This window comes from Cervus elaphus, chromosome 1 (genome assembly GCF_910594005.1).
Source record: "Cervus elaphus chromosome 1, mCerEla1.1, whole genome shotgun sequence".
Classification (NCBI taxonomy): domain Eukaryota; kingdom Metazoa; phylum Chordata; class Mammalia; order Artiodactyla; family Cervidae; genus Cervus; species Cervus elaphus.
The window spans coordinates 94,231,730-94,250,542 of record NC_057815.1 but is presented as its reverse complement, the minus strand read 5'-3'; the positions used below and the strand labels follow the sequence as shown (position 1 = coordinate 94,250,542).

The 18,813-nt window shown below is 38.6% G+C and overlaps 1 protein-coding gene across 1 annotated transcript; it reads left to right on the top strand.

Moving 5' to 3' along the window:
- The first annotated feature begins 6,209 nt into the window (after window positions 1–6,209).
- On the top strand, window positions 6,210–7,151 carry LOC122700234 (olfactory receptor 5AL1-like). The gene has a single exon (XM_043912983.1). It carries the CDS (start codon window positions 6,210–6,212, stop codon window positions 7,149–7,151), a length of 942 nt encoding a protein of 313 aa, XP_043768918.1.
- Window positions 7,152–18,813: the final 11,662 nt, after the last annotated feature.

Genomic DNA, 18,813 nt, shown 5'->3' with positions numbered 1-18,813 from the left:
GCATTGCAGGCATATTCTTTACCACTGGATAGGCACCCATCTCCAGTATTCTTACCTGGAAAACTCCATGGACAGAGGAGCCTGGTGGATTACATTCCATGGGGTTGCAAAGAACCAGACACAACAGAGCAAGCATATACACAATCACAAGGTTCCAAAAAGCAGGGTGAGGCCAGTCTTCATAAAAACCTCAGACATGCTCTTCGGGAGCCAATCCAAGGCCCCCAAAATTTCCCCCAATTTGTAGTATATTTGAGAAAGGCAGATGCCTTTTCACCTGAAATTTTTCTCAGTGACCTTCCCTGTTGCCTCACGACATTAATCCAGTGCATCAGGATATGTTAGATTTCAGGGACTTCACCTTAGCCCAGTTGGAGAAAGTCTAAGACAAATTTATCAGCAACCACTGCTTGCTTCCACTGTGTGGGGCCACAGATCTCTCTGTATGCAACTTTCCATGTGGCAGGCTAAGCAGCGAGGCCATTGGCAACAGCCCAGGAACCAAAAATACAATAAGTAATATATAGCAAGCTTCACCCACCCCCCCCCCCCCCCAAGGGATTCAGAATGTTCCATTTAAAACAAGCTCCTGACTAAGCCTCCCTGGATACCAGCGTCTCCTTGAGGATGGGTGGGCCCTTGGGTGGCCACCCTCCCTAACCCCGCAGATAGGGCGGCTTCAGGAGGCTGGCCATGCTCCGGGATGGTTGTTGGTTGTGGGCTCTGAGTATTGCCATTCCTCAATCTGGGTGTCATCCCTTCCTCCCATGGGAGACCACTAGTGGACCAGAGTGTGCTGGGCATGGCCTGGGAGATTTCGGATGACAAGCTGACGGACTCTGTGCTGAGACATGGTCAGACTGTTGCCCAGGCTCACCTCCCAGACTCCTGGCATAGGCTCCTGAGGGGCTTGTTGGTCAGGACGCTGTCTCCACTGGCCGTGCGTGCTCACCAGAGAGGCTGGTGCAACCCCGAGGGCACATCCTCTTGGGTGCCTTTGTCCAAACCTCAGTCAACTCCCAACTCATAGAATTTTGTTTCTCACTCTTCCTTGACTCTATCCCTTTATTATATTACACAAATAATCTTACCCTATATCACAGAAAGATTCTTTCTTCTTTGGGACAGAAAAGGATGTATTCAAATACATGATTATAAAATTCATCTCTGATATCACAGGATGGGGAGCCAGATGGAAAAAAAAAGAGGTGTGGAGAGCAGTATCTCACTCTGTCTTTTCCTGTTTGACCAGTTACAGCTTTCCAGCTTCACCACTTTGTGTCCTTTTAGTCCATAACTGGAGTAAGGAACCCACTGCTCCTTCCTTTGCAGAAGATTCAAACCCTGCAAGTCTTTTCCTGCACGTGGGAATCCTCACTCAGTCCCACTCACTCATCACAATAAAAAACCTCAAGCCCCATAACCATTACTGGCTCCTCCTAGCCGTATTTTCAGATCAGACTGGGAATTCACCCTTCTCTCCCTAGAAAGTCCAATTATGTAAACAAAAGTCTTATTATCTTTTCTTCTTAGACATGTGGTATCATCTGACTGGACATCTAAAGCAAGTTGTGAATGGAGTGGTCCATATATTTCTGTGAAATGTCAACTGACCTATGATTTGTATGTTTTTGTCTTCTAGATACTGAAGAGAAATAAATGAATATTATTTTAATCTTTGCAGCTGAACTGAAATGTCAATCATACTATTGATTTGAACATTAATCTCAGAAGGAAGGAATAAAAGTTACTTATTGGGAAAGTCAATTTTATCCAATGGTTTCCAAAAACTGTTACAAGGCCCTTACTAAATACAAGGCCCATAGATGTAACATTTATTTTAAATAAATTTATAATTTTAATATAAAGCCAATGTGACAGACTTCAAAACAAATAATCAAAGCAGACATAGCAACTAATCAGATTGTTTTCCCAAAAGAGATCATTAAAATTTTCCTTTTCTCTAGATTCTTTAACTAAACATAGTTGAAAAAGTGATCTACCATTTCATGGGAAACAGTTTTTCCCCCAGTTACTGAACATTAAATAATTATGTTCTTGTGTGTATAATTATATTGTCTTTCAATGTTTGTTAAAAAGAATTCAGTACAAAAAGAAATTTCCCTGAGGGACTATATACACGAAATACAAAGTTGTCTCATAAATACCCAGGTAATTTAAAATGTTACTGGCCTCACAAAGATTCCTTTTAGGTACACTGAACTATTTAGGGGTTTGTTGATGAATTGAATGATGATATATTGAATATTGAAAAGCATCAGGTAGTAGAAAAATGTGCTCAATCCCTTTTCCTGGGAAAGAATTTGGACTTACAAAAATATAACTTTTATCCACTTAATCATTAAAGGATAATTATTGACCATCTTCTGTATACTAGGTACAGTGGAGGTAATGATTAGATTGAACATAAAATAGAAATATTATTGCTTGCCAAAAGGATTTGAAGCTTTGGATGTGTTATAGACATATTGATAATGTCTTCAATATAGTGTGGTAAGTATTATGAAGGATTCGGTGGCTGCAAGAATGTATATATGAGGAGGACTTAAACTGCCTTGAAATCCTCTAAGAGGAAGTGATTGAATAGAGTAGAGAAAATTAAGTAGAAGGAAAATCAGACAAACAAAATGAATGATGGCAGAGGAAAAGTGTTCTAGGAAGAGAATAAAGGATGTATAAAATTCTGTCTCATATTTAAATATATACTGCAATTTGGAATACCTCTGACATAGAAACTAGATAAAAAATGCTTCAGGAGGCACCTGATCTGAGATGCAGAAATGAAGTTTTCAAGGGTTGTGTTAGCTGTGAGAAAGAACTTGAAATTTATCCAAATGGCGATGGGGAGACACTGAAGGATTTAATCAGGAGAAAATAAGAATAAAGTTTCCGTAAAATTTCATATAAGCTAAAAATTGAGGAACAGAGAAAAATAAGACCGATAGGAGGCAAGACTAAAAGTTAGTCTTGCAAGAAGTCTTGCAAATGGCTTCATTTGCAAAATAAATAAATAAATAAACAAACAAACAAAGCATCACTGTGCTTGGACCAATAAAGCAGTATATATGACTAAATTTGAAAATTGTGTAAGGGATAAAATTGTTAGTGGTATTGTTTAGTCACTCAGTCATGTCTGACTCGTTGCATAGTCCACCTGTAGCGCACCCGGCTCCTCTGTCCATGGGATTTCCCAGGCAAGGAGAGTGGAGTGGGCTGCCATTTCCTTATCCAGGGGATCTTCCCAACACAGGCATTGAACCCGCATCTACTGGGTCTCCTGCTTTGCCAGGCAGATTCTTTATCAGTAGTAAGGGGGCAAATTGAACACTGGCATGAGGATCAGGAAAGCATAGTGCAAGAATTGCTCTCTGACTTGGAGAGCAAATGAATAATGGCAATGTTCATTGAGACTCTTTGTGACCCCATGGACTAGAGCCCGCCAGGCTCCTCTGTCCTTGGAATTCTCCAGGCAAGAATACTGTAGTGGGTTGCCATTTCCTCCTCCAGGGGATCTTCCCTACCCAGGGATCGACCCCACATCTCTTATGTCTCCTGCATTGGCAGGCAGATTCTTTACCCCTAACGCCATCTGGGAAGCCCGTTCATTGCGCTAGAAAATATATATTCCAAGCCTTGAGTTTTGGGCCTCATGTGCAAAAATATCAAGTTCTTTTCTGTGTGCAATACTTTTGGTGAATATCTAAATGGTAATTTTGAGAGATATTTAGATGTATAAAGGTGGAGCAGAAAAAAAGATAGTTGGAAAAATAATTTATTAATATATTTGTTCATAATCAGCATATAGATGTCTATTGAGCACATAAGATTGGATAATTGATCAAGAAGGTATCAAAATGAGAGGAAGAAGCTTTGGAGAGAACATGAAGAACATGCCATCTAAGGTATAGTAATAGGAACAGACTCCAAGGTTGTGAATCAAATGGGCAAATAAACTCAAAAGACTGCTTTTCTTTAGAGCCCAAACTTGTATTCAATAGAGTTCAGTGCTACAGTGCTGCCACAAAATACAGGTTTTATTGGGTTTGAGAATAGGAAAGTTGATAATAAACATGCTCAGGAAAAATTTTCTTTAAATTTTAATGGGAAAGAGAGGTGGATTACACCTTGATAAGTTATAAATGGAGCTTCCAGGGTGGCATTAGTGGTAAAAATAGTCTGCCTGTCGATGCAGGAGACATAAGAGATGCAGGTGACATATCTCAGTTGTGAAGATCCCTTGGAGTAGGAAAAAGCAATCCACTCCAGTATCTTTGCCTGGAAAATTCCATGGACAGACGAACCTGGTGGACTACAATCCGTTGGGTCACAAAGAGCCACTCTAATGGCAGAAAGAGAAGAGGAACTGAAGAGCTTCCTGAGGAGGGTGAAAGAGGAGAGTGAAGAAGCTGGCTTAAAGCTCAACATTCAAAAAACCAAGATCATGGCATCCGGTCCCAATGCTTCATGGCAAATAGAAGAGGAAAAAGTGGAAACTGACACATTTTAGATTCTTGGGCTCCAAAATCACTGTGGATGGTGACTGTAGCCTTGAAATTAAAAGATGCTTGCTTCTTGGAAGAAAAGCTATGACAGATCTAGGCAGCATATTAAAAGCCGAGACATCACTTTGTTGACAAAGGTCCACATAGTCAAAGCTATCATTTTTCCAGTAGTCGTGTATAAATGTGAGAGTAGGACCATAAAGAAGGCTGAGTGCCGAAGTATTTATGCTTTCAAATTGTTGTGCTGGAGAAGACTCTTGAGAGTCCCTTAGACTGCAAGGAGATCAAACCAGTCAATCCTAAAGGAAATCAACCTGAATATTCACTGGAAGGACTTATGCTGAAGTTGAAGCTGCAACACTTTGGCCACCTGATGTGAAGAGCAGCCTCATTGATAAAGACCCTGATGCTGGGAAAGATTGAGGACAGGAGAGGAAGAGGGTGAGATAGAATGGGATGTTTGGATGGCATCAATGACTCAAAGACACGAACTTGAGCAAACTCTGGGAGATAGTGAAGGATAGGGATGCCTGGCATGTTGCAGTCCATGGGGTCACAAAGATTCAGACACAACTTAGTGACTGAAAGTAGTTATAAATATATTTGAGAAATTGGGGACAGATACCTGTTCCAATAAGTTTGGTTGAAAATTGGTGATGGGAACAGAAAGAGAAAAGAATAACCAAGATAAGTTTTCAGGGGGATGTCAATCTAAATTTAACATGGGAGGAGATTTTGTTTATTTTGTCATGTTTTTTACTGTCTTGAAAACCTATAAGGTGTATATGAAGTAACCTGAGACAATACAGTGATAAAGGAAAATCATATTAACTTGTCCTCTGCCCTGTTAAGAAAGGATGGGAACAAATTCAATTGTACCAGTTTTTGAGCACTGAGAATCCACCTTGGATCTGTATAAATCTTCTGTGAAATGAGGTTCTTCTAAATGCTGTCCAAATGCTATTCACTTGGAACCATTTGATACTTCAAGATAGAGCTTAAAAACATATCTTAATTATTTAAAAACATTTTACAATCTGGAAAAATATTCACTGGTGTGTATTTTCCCAAAAGATAGCCAGAAAATTTCACAATGCCATTTTCCTAAATATCAATATTATGTATGTATTGAAAAATAGAATATGAAGATAAACAAAATGAAGAAAATTTTAATATTATACCAAACTGGTTCCCAAAAGATACATACTCTTAGTATTTTGATTTTTAACTTACACTTTCCATGTTTGATTTTGCTAATTTTTAATATTTTTATGAAATGATAAAATGACAGTTCTGTGAAAGAAATTTACAACTTAAGAAATTATGGTAATGTATTTGCTATCAAAGTCACTTTGATATATCCTGAATGCTTTTATTTTCTTTAAAGAAAAGTACAACACAGGCTTTGCTATTGTATTTTTTTATTGCAAAATTTCAATTGAAATTCTCCCTTTCTTCTTTTGCAGCTTCTTAGTGGAATTTCCACCTGGACCAAATGTTTTTTACAGTAAATTCACAAGTAAATCTATACATACTTCAAAGTCCTTATCAAGATTCTACTTTAACTGAATTTAACATAACATTCTGGAGAGACAGGGATACCTTCTCACACTTAATCATTCCTTACAGAGTCAAGACTTTTCAGAGTTGTGCTCCGGTGGAATTTACTGTAGAATCCTTCATTTCATGGCAGAAAGCAATCACTCAGCGGTTACTGAGTTCATCCTCTTGGGCCTCACAGATAACCCAGAGCTTCGGTTCATTTTCTTCTGTGTTTTATTGTTGATCTACTTGATTACTGCCTTGGGTAATCTTGGTTTGATTGTGTTGATACAAGTAAGTCCTCAACTTCACACACCCATGTATTTTTTCCTCTGTCATCTGGCTTTTGTGGATTTTTATGGTTCCTCCACCATCACACCAAACACCCTTGTAAACACTTTTCGTAAAATTAAAAGCATATCACTTTATGCATGTGCCACTCAAGTGTGTGGCTTTATCACATTTTCAGTTTGGGAATTATTAATGCTGTCTGTCATGGCTTATGATCGGTATGTGGCCATATGCCACCCTTTACTCTATGCAGTTCTCATGCCTAGGAAACTCTGCATCCAAATGGTCACTAGCTCTTATATTTATGGAGTCCTGGTGGGATTCATACAAGCAGTGGCCACATTTCAAATGACTTTCTGTGGCCCTAATGTGATCAACCAGTTCTACTGCGACGATGTTCCCTTGATCGCTCTGGCCTGCTCTGACACGCGAGTCAAAGAGCTGATGTTATTAGCCATTGCAGGCTTCAACGTCTTCTGTTCCCTTATCATTGTCCTCATATCCTATGTGTTCATCGTCTTTGCCATCGTAAGGATGCATTCTGCTGTAGGGAGACAGAAAGCCTTTTCTACCTGCGCCTCTCACCTGTTTTCTATTACTGTGTACTATGGGACCCTCACTTTTATGTACCTGCAACCCAAGTCAAGCCACTCACTAGATAAAGACAAATTTGCCTCAATTTTCTATACTGTGGTGATTCCTATGCTAAATCCATTGATCTACAGCTTGAGGAATCGGGAGGTAAAAAATGCTTTGAGAAAAATTATTGAAAAGATGTCTTTGAATAAAAAATAAGAATTGTGTTGTTCCTAAAGATATGCTGGGTATAGATTACAGTTCAGTTCAGTCACTCAGTCGTGTCCAACTCTTTGTGACCCCATGAACTGCAGCATGCCAGGCCTCCTCGTCCATCACCAACTCCCGGAGTCCACCCCAACTCATGTCCATTGAGTCGGTGATGCCATCCAACCATCTCATCCTCTGTTGTCCCCTTCTCCTCCTGCACCCAATCCCTCCCAGCATCAGGGTCTTTTCAAATGTGTCAGCTCTTCGCATGAGGTGGCCGGAGTATTGGAGTTTCAGCTTCAGCATCAGTCCTTTCAATGAACACCCAGGACTGATCTCCTTTAGGATGGACTGTTTGGATCTCCTCGCAGTCCAAGGGACTCTCAAGAATTTTCTGCAACACCACAGTTCAAAAGCATCAGTTCTTCTGTACTCAGCTTTCTTTATAGTCCAACTCTCACATCCATACATGACCACTGGAAAAACCATAGCCTTGACTAGACAGACCTTTGTTGGCAAAGTGTCTCTGCTTTTTAATATGCTATCTAGGTTGGTCATAACTTTCCTGCCAAGGAGTAAGAGTCTTTTAATTTCATGGCTGCAATCACCATCTGTAATGATTTTGTAGCCCAAATAAATAAAGTCAGCCACTGTTTCTACTGTTCCCCATCTATTTGCCATGAAGTGATAGGATCAGATGCCATGATCTTAGTTTTCTGAATGTTGAGCTTTAAGCCAACTTTTTCACTCTCATCTTTCACTTTCATCAAGAGGCTCTTTAGTTCTTCTTCACTTTCTGCCATCAGAGTATAGACTTAGGACATTTTAAATCAAGGCTTGTACAATGATTCAGTATCAATGGGCAGGGGAGCCTTTGTCCTTTGTAATTCAGTTTTCTGATGTCTTATTTCCTCCTTGAAAACATATACTTCCCTATTTTGACTTACACATAGTAGATATCTCATAAATATTTTAATGGTCAAATTAAAAAAAAAAAGAAACTATCCATTCTCTTTGAACATAAAATGCTTTGTCAATAGAGATGAAAAATAAAGCACTTTAAAACCATAATTTTGTCTCATTTTTCTCTAATATTGAAGATTTTAGGCTATCTTGAGAGACATGAGCTATACAAATAATATAAACACCATGTAAATTTTTTCCTCCATGTTGAACCAAAGTTAAATATAACATGTTGCTTGGTGAAAGTGTTTTGGTTTTAAAATGTCCATAAAATGAACTTATTATTATCTTTACAGTGTTACATTTATATGGTAGGGCATTTTTTGAAAGGCTTTATTATTTACAGAAGTTTTATGTTTACAACCAAATTGAGAGGGAGATGCAGATCTTTGTCTTATACCCCTTCCTGTCACAGATGTATAACTTCCCAGTTATCAACACCACTCACCAAAATGTGCACTTGTTACAATAGATGAATCTTCATTGATATATCTTAATAACACAATGTCCATAATTTGCCTTAGGTTTTACTTTATGTATTGTGCATTCTAGGATTCTGGTCAAATGTGTAATGATTTAATCCATCATTGTACTACTGCACAGAGTATTTTCATTGCCCTAAGGATCCTCTCTGCTCTGCCTATTCATCTTGTCTCCACTGCCCTCACCCATGGCAAACATGGATTTTTCTGATCATCTCCGATGTTTTGCCTTTTCCAGAATGTCGTAGAGTTGTAATTATATAGTACATAGTCTTTTCTGGTTGTCTTTTTTTACTTAGTAACATGCATTTAAGGTTCCTCTGTGTCTTTTCATAGCTAATAGCTCATTTCTTTTAAGTTTTGAATAACATTACTTTGTCTGAATGTACCGCAGTTTATTTATCCATTCACCTACTGAAGGACATCTTGGTTGCTTCAAAATTTTAACAATTATGAATAAATTAGCCATAAATATCTTTATGCATATTTTTATGTAGATTCATGTTTTCAAATCCTTTGAATAAATTGCTGATTTGTATGGTTAAAAAAAAAAAAATGTGTTTATTTTTGTATGAAATAGCCAAACTCTGCTGGTTGAACATTTTAACATGATCATTTAAGCAATGCCCCTTCTATATTCAGCCTGTACTTTAGCTCCACTGATTACTTTTGGGTGCAGTGACATAAATTTCATGTTGCATAATTACTGGGAAATTAATTGCCTGATCTTTGTTAATTTATATTAACAGCTTATGCAGTTTCTCACTGGCAGTGGCATTATCACTGGACACAGAAGTTCTAAATATGCCATACGAATTCCTGTGTTTCATATATATTTTTCCTGGCTCCATTGTGCATGGGTACCCCTAATTTCTTAAGTAAATCCGAGTTGATTACTTTAATTGGCAAACTAAGTCCTTCTTGTCTCCCAGTCTGTTGGTGTGAAATAGTCACAGATTCCAACTTCTTAAAACATTAACTGAGCTGCTAGTGCAAATATTTGCCATCTGGGATCCTCATCCTGCATTCCAGAGAGCCTAATATTATAGGAATAGGAGACATAAAATCAGAAAATTGGTCACAGGATGTAATGATGAGAAGGATCAATTCTACTATCATGTCTTTATTTCCAGACCCATGATCCCATGCTCTTAGGGACACTATAACTTATGTTCTCATTGGCTCATTACCTACAGTGTATCATGGAGGATGGTGCACCAATGCAGCCAAATCATTTTCTGAGCTGGTGACTTGCCTGTGTTGTCAGGTTGCCATTCATAAGTCCAATCAAGCCAACCGAGTCTTGACAAGAGATAAACGGTTAAGACCATTCATTATATGCCATGGCCATGTCAAACTTTCATTGCTTTAGAGTGAGTGTATTTCTTCTGAGGGAATATCATATGGATTATTATTTCAAGAACAAAACGCCCTGTGAACTATTGAAAGATGACACATCCTAGGATAATGGGTCTTGGGAAGAAAAATTCCTTTTCAATCTATTGATTTCAGTAAGGACAAACTGCTGTCCCATCCAACATTGAAGGGATCTGATATAACGGTTGTATCGTGTGCTTCTGATTTTTATGAAAAATCAGAGGCACACCCTCTCAAAAGAGGGGCTCCACACTCAGGACTTGGCATAGGTCTCTGCCTCTAACAGATTGGGCACTCAACATTGGCAGCAGTAGGAAGGAGCCATGTTTTTGGTAACTCATGGTCTTCATTCCTGACACTGTGACTATGCTGTCCAGGGTGTCCCTGGGGTTGTGAGGGAGAAGGGAAGGTGGCGAGTATGCCTGTGATGGGTTTTCCAATCCTCATCATTGCAGACCTCTTCTGCAGTAGTTACTCCTTGCTGTTTAGTCACTAAGCCATGTTCTATTCTTTGTGGTCCCACAGACTGTAGCCCACCAGGCCCTTCTGTCCATGGTATTTCTCAGGCAAGAATATTGGAGGGGGTTGCCATTTCCTTTTCTAGGGGGTCTTCCTGATCCAAGGATCAAACTCTTGTCTCCTGCTTAGCAAGCAGATTCTTTACCACTGAGACACCTGGGGAGCCCAGTGACTCCTTGGTAGTTAAAAAAAAAAAAAAAAATCAGCATGCTTCGTGCCTCTTTCACAAGTTTATCTAAAGTCCTCTTCTTCAAAGTGTCATGCTCTTGGACACTTGATATCCTCAGCCCCATAAACAAGTGTCCAGCACTATTTGTCCCTGTCTACAGGTCAGAAAGTGGCCATGATCTTCAGGCCAGTTTCCCCATTTGAAATAGAAGACCATGTTCTACCCACTGAGATAAATGGCTTTCACCGCTATCAATCAGGACCACCTCTATTTCCTACATGGTGTAAAAGGCCTTCTTTGCACTTGGCTCAAATCTTATTTGTGCGTGTATGCTCAGTTATGTCAGACTCTGTGACTCCGTGGGCTGTAGCCGGCCAGTCTCCTCTGTCATGGAATTTTCCAGTGGGTTGTCATTTCCTAATCCAAGAAATCTTCCCGACCTAGGAACTGAACCCCCATCTCTCGCAACTCCTGCATTGGCAGGCAGATTCACTAACACTCTTGCCACTCCAATCTTATTTGGAACCTCTTTCTTTGAATGCTCTTAAGCTCCAAATTCCAGTTGAACTATTTCAAATCCTGAAAGATGATGCTGTGAAAGTGCTGCACTCAATGTACCAGCAAATTTGGAAAACTCAGCAGTGGCCACAGGACTGGAAAAGGTCCATTTTCATTCCAATCCCAAAGAAAGGCAATCCCAAAGAATGCTCAAACTACCACACAATTGCACTCATCTCACACACTAGTAAAGTAATGCTCAAAATTTTCCAAGGCAGGCTTCAAAAATACATGGACTGTGAACTTCCAGATGCTCAAGCTGGTTTTAGAAAAGGCAGAGGAACCAGAAATCAAATTGCCAACATCTGCTGGATCATCGAAAAAGCAAGAGAGTTCCAGAAAAACATCCATTTCTGCTTGATTGACTATGCCAAAGCCTTCGACTGTGTGGATCACAATAAACTGTGGACAATTCTGAAGGAGATGGGAATACCAGACCACCTGACCTGCCTCTTGAGAAACCTGTATGCAGGTCAGGAAGCAACAGTTAGAACTGGACATGGAACAACAGACTGGTTCCAAATAGGAAAAGGAGTACCTCAAGGCTCTATATTGTCACCATGCTTATTTAACTTATATGCAGAGTACATCATGAGAAACACTGGGCTGGAGGAAGCACAAGCTGGAATCAAGATTGCCAGGAGAAATATCAATAACCTCAGATATGCAGATGACACCACCCTTATGGCAGAAAGTGAAGAGGAACTAAAAAGCCTCTTGATGAAAGTGAAAGAGGAGAGTGAAAAAGTTGGCTTAAAGCTCAGCATTCAGAAAACTAAGATCATGGCATCAGTTCCCATCACTTCATGGCAAATAGATAGGGAAAGAGTGGAGGCAGTGTCAGACTTTATTTTCTGGGCTCCAAAATCACTGCAGATGGTGATTGCAGCCATGAAATTAAAAGATGCTTACTCCTTGGAAGGAAAGTTATGACCAACCTAGACAGTATATTAAAAAGCAGAGACATTACTTTGCCAACATAGGTCCATCTAGTCAAGGCTATGGTTTTTCCATTGGTCATGTATGGATGTGAGAGTTGGACTGTGAAGAAAACTGAGTGCCGAAAAATTGATGCTTTTGAACTGTGGTGTTGGCGAAGACTCTTGAGAGTCCCTTGGACTGCAAGGAGATCCAACCAGTCCACCCTAAAGGAGATCAGTTCTGGGTGTTCATTGAAAGGACTGATGCTGAAGCTGAAACTCCAATACTTTGGCCAACTCATGAGAAGAGTTGACTGATTGGAAAAGACCCTGATGATGAGAGGGATTGGAGGCAGGAGGAGAAGGGGACAACAGAGGATGCGATGGTTGTATGGCATCACCAACTTGATGGACATGAGTTTGAGTAAACTCTGGGAGTTGGTGATGGACATGGAGGCCTGGTGTGCTACACTTCATGGGGTCACAAAGAGTCAGACATGACTGAGTGACTGAACTGAACTGAAGCTCCGGATATTATTTGGGACCTCCTAATTTGGAACCCTTAGCTTATTAAACTGTAGCATGGACTGTGTGGGGGTCTGTGCGGCAGAGACAGGCATATAAAATCTGCATCCCTTGTTCATATAATTTGTTACTAACATCTCAACTTAATTTAACCAGGTTGTAAGCAAATGACTACCATTTGATGGATTATTATTGGGTTGGACCGAAATTTGAGTTGGTGGATCCTGTAATATCCAGCACAGAATAAGCAGCAGATGCTAAATGTTTACTTGCTGTCTCATCATCTGGCACTGTTTCTACTAGGGTGCACTAGGACGCAGAAAACCATTTTATTTCTTCATCAGAAGGTCTGGCTTTTCTCCAAGGTCTGTGCAGTAATGCTGATTTCAGTTTTCCAGAGACTCAAACATCATTCTTTTCCAACACAGAGATTTCCAATATCTTTGGATTACTTGCAGAAGCTACTTTCTGAGATTAAATCAAATCTGGCAGTCTTTTGAAATATCCAGCATGTAGTTCAGAGTTATGGTCCCTGTGACCTGCTTTATTCAATAGAATGCTTAAAAGTGTACAACTTCTAAGGCTAGAACCTTTTTCCAGAGAAATTTTAAATGTTTGAACTCAACCACCATGTTTTCATTGGAAGCCCAAGCCAGACACTCATCACATGGACCACATCCAACTGTCTGCTTCATCAAATATAATATCAGCCACGTGACTGAGGTCTTCATGGACCATACAGCCAGCCTACTGCCCAGCTGACACCAAAATGTGGAGAGAGATTGTCCTTAGCCCACAGGATTATGAGAGATAATAAATCATTTTTGCTTCAAGACTCTAAAACTTGGGGGTTTTCTTCAAAAAAGCAATTAGATGAAGCAATAGTGATCATAGAATGGATTGCAAAAAAAAACTTTGAAGTGAAATTAACTCTAATAAGAAATCTGGAAGATAGACTTTATGATTTTGACAGGAAGGAAATGTTTAAAATATTTTCCTAAAATAATTGAGGAATGTATTTTAGACACTCATAGCCTTGTTCATGCTGATAGATCTCCTTTCAACTTTCTTGAATTTCTACCAAGCGTCTAAGAAAAACCACAGAGTTAAATCATTACAGATTGGTTAGAAATAAAATGCAAACCAATATGATGACTTCTGTACAATTTATGTTTAAGGTTCTTTGTCATTTATGCTTTTATTCTACTAGAGAAAATGGTGTTATAAAAATCATAACAACTTCCTAGGATAAAATATCCACATTTAATAATAATTGTTCTTTCTTTCTTTGTAATAAGCATTGTCTATGAATTTTCTATCTGTATGTCTTTCTATTTATCACTCTATACATGTGTGGAATGAGGAGAATTTGATAGAGAGTTTGAAGCAAAGAAGTGCTCATTTCTCTCTGATTTGCATGCCTTTAAGTGCTTTCCATTAGACTTCAGGAAAAAATAAAGTTAATTTTAAATTATTTTCTTCTTTGAACAGAATGTTCAAACAAACTCATGGCTTAATTATTATTTCCTTACAACCCAACAGACAATTGAGTGGGTTGGAGATGTAGGTCTGGATCTTTGGTGCAGTATAAACTATTACTCGTTAGCCTTGCAAAGTCCAACAGCAAAGTTAACTCATTGCTTTAATGTGCACTGACTTCTTATAAAATTAAAAATTTAATAAGGCTCATGTGCATGTGTGCATGCTAAGTCACTTCAACTGTGTCTGACTCTTTGCAACCCTGTGGACTATAGCCCACCAGGCTCCTCTGTCCAAGGGATTTTCCAGGCTAGAATACTGAAGTGGCTTACCATGTCTTCCTACAGGGTATCTTCCCAACCTAGGGTTTGAACACCTGTCTTTTATGTTTCCTGCGTTGCCAGGAGAGTTCTTTACCACTAGTGCCCCTGCAAACCCCAATAAAGCTCATACTAAAGTATAAAAAGTAAATAAAAGCAGTTAAACATTTCTGAGTTATTTTCCCACATGTTAAAATAATCTTTGCTGCTAATTATCAATGTTTTATTTTACTTAGATTCGGCATAATGATCAGAAATTTCAAGTCATCAGTCCCTGTCTGTTAAGCAAACTGAATCCCAAAAGATTAACCATAATGATTGTGTATGCTTGTGAGACATCATTGCATTGTTTTGTTCAGAAATTGCTTAAAATTATGCAACACAGGGGACACATTCCGGAGGGACCAACAAATAATAGAAAATACACTCACTACAGTTAAGTGATGTTAAGTGATGTTAAGTTTTGTTGACATTCACAGAGTTTGCCACAAGGTATATTGGACCCCTTTTTGGTTTCATTGTGAGTTGCTCAAAGGCAGCAGGCAGTGAGGAAAATGGAAGAAGTAGAAAAGGGTTTAGGGTAACACAAAACTTATATTTATTTGTTCCATTATTCTACTAGTATATTTGGAGTTTCTAAACAGTGCTAGCTCCTACAAGGTTGGGGGAGATGGAAAAATAACCATCTGTTTTTTCAAAAATTTGAAATTTAGATTATTTTACAAAGTAATTAATAGATGAATGAATTGTTAGACATAACCCTTGAGAAGTAATGAAACACCTCTAGCAAGAAGTGAAATCTCACCTGAGATCTGACGGATACACAGAAAGATAGAGCCAACTAGATTGTAAGGACAGAAGGAAGAGTTTCTGCTTCAACTATGTACAAAATTCGTGGTCACATCTGAGAAACTGATAGTATCATGATGGCTGAAGCCTGGGAATTACGTGAAAAATGTCACAGAAGTGAGACCAGTGTGAAAAGAAGGGGTTCCTTATCAAAGGTGAGGTTAGCCAACCTTTTGTACTCTATCCTATGTCAATAGGAAACAGTAAGCTATGATTTGCATGTTAGAAAGTACACTCTATCACAATGAACAGAGAAAGGATGGATAAGATAAATGTTTGGACAATAATATGGTAAGTCGTGATAGAGGCCTAAATTACAAGTTTTGAATTACAAGGTTTGAAAAAAAAAATACTTTAAATAATTAGTGTGCTCAGTATCTAATTTTTATCAGTGGAGTTTAGAAAGATATATGAAATATATTTTCTTGGCTTTGTGCCTGAATAACTGGCTGGAAGATGACACCACTCACTGAGTTAGAACATGCATGCTTCAAAGCAGATGAAAAATGTAGGATGGATTTTGAATTGCTGAATTCTCTTTTGAGCATGCCATATTTAGGTACTTTGGGAATACCTAAATGAAGTTGTCTGGGAATCTCTTGAATATATACCTGGAGATCAGAGGCAAAATCTGGCCTAGAAATTTAGACTTTTGTGACACAAAAGTGACAACTATCCCCAGAACATTTGATTAGAGCTCCACAAGAGTGTGCAAAAAATGACACAAGATGGCTTAGGAACGAAAGGTAAAGTAATGCTTTAATTAAAACACAAACACAGGGAGTGGAGCCACCAAAAAGAGCAAAAGTGGACAGAAAGATGGGATTCTTATGATTTGCAAGCCAAACCAAAACAAAACAAAACAATGGTTTTCATGAATACTAATGTCAATGATATCTGGGGCTACAGAGACAACATAAAAGAAATCTCCATTGCCTAAAGGAAGAAGGAGATTGTTGGTGAACTTGGAAATAGTAACTGTATTACAATTATGGTGAGAACAATTTCAGAATACAAGTTGATATATAAATGCTAAAGATGAAGCAAATGACTTTCAAGGATGTTTAGTACTGAAAGAATGAAGAGAAGAGGAGTTGATGGATAGAGGACAAGGAAAAGAAGTCACAGGTCATTAGTAATGATTTCAGCATGTATCTTGTTTTTAAACTGATGGGGAAGATCAAATAAATTAGTAGAGGATGAACATATGAGATGAACAAAACAGCTTGGGAACCAAAATATAAGTTTATATGTTAGAAAGAGAAATGTGTATGCTGCAAATAGTCATTGTGGCAATCGATCACAGAGTCTAAGCTGTTTAGGGTGAGCATTGAATAAAGAAGCCGACAGTAGGTAACGGATATTTAGGGTTAAAGTGATTGAGTGGATACATACAAAGTTGTAGTGTCATAACTGATGTGAAAGGAAAGTTCAGAAAGTTGTGGTCATAAGATAAGTTTTTGATTTTGGATAGCTACTATTATCAATTGTCACATAAGCTTCAAAATGGAATCACGGGAGTAGGATGCTCAAGTGGAATAGCAGTGGGGTCGCTGATTCCAAGATCAAGGATCTAAGAGGCCAAGGTATGACACAAGTGGTGTTCATGACGCTGATGGCAAATTTGTGGAAGATAAGCAGGATGGCATCAATACCAGAGCCTTCAGTGAATAAGAGGGAGTGACCTGGATGCATATGTGTTGACAGTGAATATGGGGATAAGCCTCTAAGCATCAGGGAAGTGTACCTGAATGCAAGACATAGCAAAAACCAAGAAAGAGTGTTCCAACATGAACAGTGCCTTATTTCACCTGCCAGATTTAACATATGTGGATAGTTTCAAATGGAACAGCCTTTGGAAACCTGGAGAGAAATACATTTTCAAGGATGATCCAAGTTTCAGTTTAAAGAGAGGAAACTAAAATGACTGAAGATATTGGTGAGTTTGGTAACGTCAGAGCAAGAGTTACACAGACGCCAACACATCAGAGAAATGTAAGTACCAGAAAAATTGAGAGCCAGGAAAGGTAATGATCTGAGAGCACAAGTCAATGGGGCAATGGACAAAGACCTCACCTTAAAATATTGCAAAAAGAATAACCTACAGTCATTGGTATGATGGGATTGCAGAGTCACTTCTTTTGAGAATAAGCCTAAATCTGAATACTATTAATACTAATGAAATGAAAAACCATGTGTGTGTGCTCAGTCGTGTCTGACTCATGGACTTTAGCCAGCCAGGCCCCTCTGTCCATGGGGTGTTCCAGGTAAGATACTGGAGTGGGTTGCCATTTCCTCCTCCAGGGGATCTTCTGACCCACGGATCCAACCCTTGTCTCCCACATCTCCTGCATTGGCAGGAGGATTCTCTGCTACTGCGCTGCCGCGTGGGAAGCCCATTTTAAGAGCTAAAATTTACTCACTCAGCACATACAGCATGAAAGGCACTATTTCAAGCACTTAAGGTGGACAGACTTAGATATCGCCTTTCCAAAATGTTCTGATTAATGGGGAAATTCTTGCCTCTATGAAAAGAGTTCATTTCTATAAACTATGAATTGAGGTCAGGGAGTCCAGAACCAGTTCACGAGCTATTTTGCTTCACCCCACACTAATCATGAAACAGGAAGAGGGTTTAAGCGCTCACTCTCAGTTTCCATATCTGAAAATGAAGACGACAGCTTATCGCCAGTTGATAGGGTTGATGGAAAGATGATCTGAGATGAAGTAGTAGAAAAATGTAAAAAATCAAACTGTTTCTTTTAACAAGCCAGAAACCGGTTTTTAGTTCTACAAAATTATCTTGATTTTTTTCTTCTCCTGTTCTGCATTTAGATGTTAGGAGCCACTTGATAAATATGTCTTCTGAATTATTTTAATGTATTTTTAATCATCCCATGCATATTTCTGAAAAAGCAAGACTATCTATGTTTCTAAGGGTTTTTCTCCCTTTAATTCCCAAATATTACATAGTAATTGAAAGAAAACTATAAGTCATAGTAAGAGAACAAAATAAAATAAAAATTGTCCTGAACAGTTGATATAGAGATGGTCAGAATTTAAAATTACTTTTCATACTACCCCTTCTGAAATTATTTTTTTAATGTATTGTTTCCTGTTAATTAACAATTTTCAAAGAATCAGCATATTTGTTTAAAGTATTTCAATAATTAAAAAAATATTTGTGCTCAAATAGCTCTGTCTTTATTTTCTTTTATTGAAAATAAAAGAAATTATTCAATTATGTTAGATTTTAAATAAAATGCCATCTTTCTATCTTTCCAAACCCCACAGAATTTCATACTTTGGAAATTCTGCAGAGAACAAATCACTTCATTCTGAAACCAGAATTTGCATGGAGAGTCACCTTTGAATGTGTCCAACATAAGATCAGGGTGGATCAGAATCAGTTCCCAACATCTGCTTGATTATCTCTAATCAAGAGACACGAATACTCAGACTGTGTGCTCTAGGGGGTTTTATTGTTAGAAAAAAAGATAAATCTCTACT

Bases quoted from the DNA above. Each gene is read 5' to 3' on its own strand.
- LOC122700234 (XM_043912983.1), top strand. From the start codon at position 6,210: ATGGCAGAAAGCAATCACTCAGCGGTTACTGAGTTCATCCTCTTGGGC.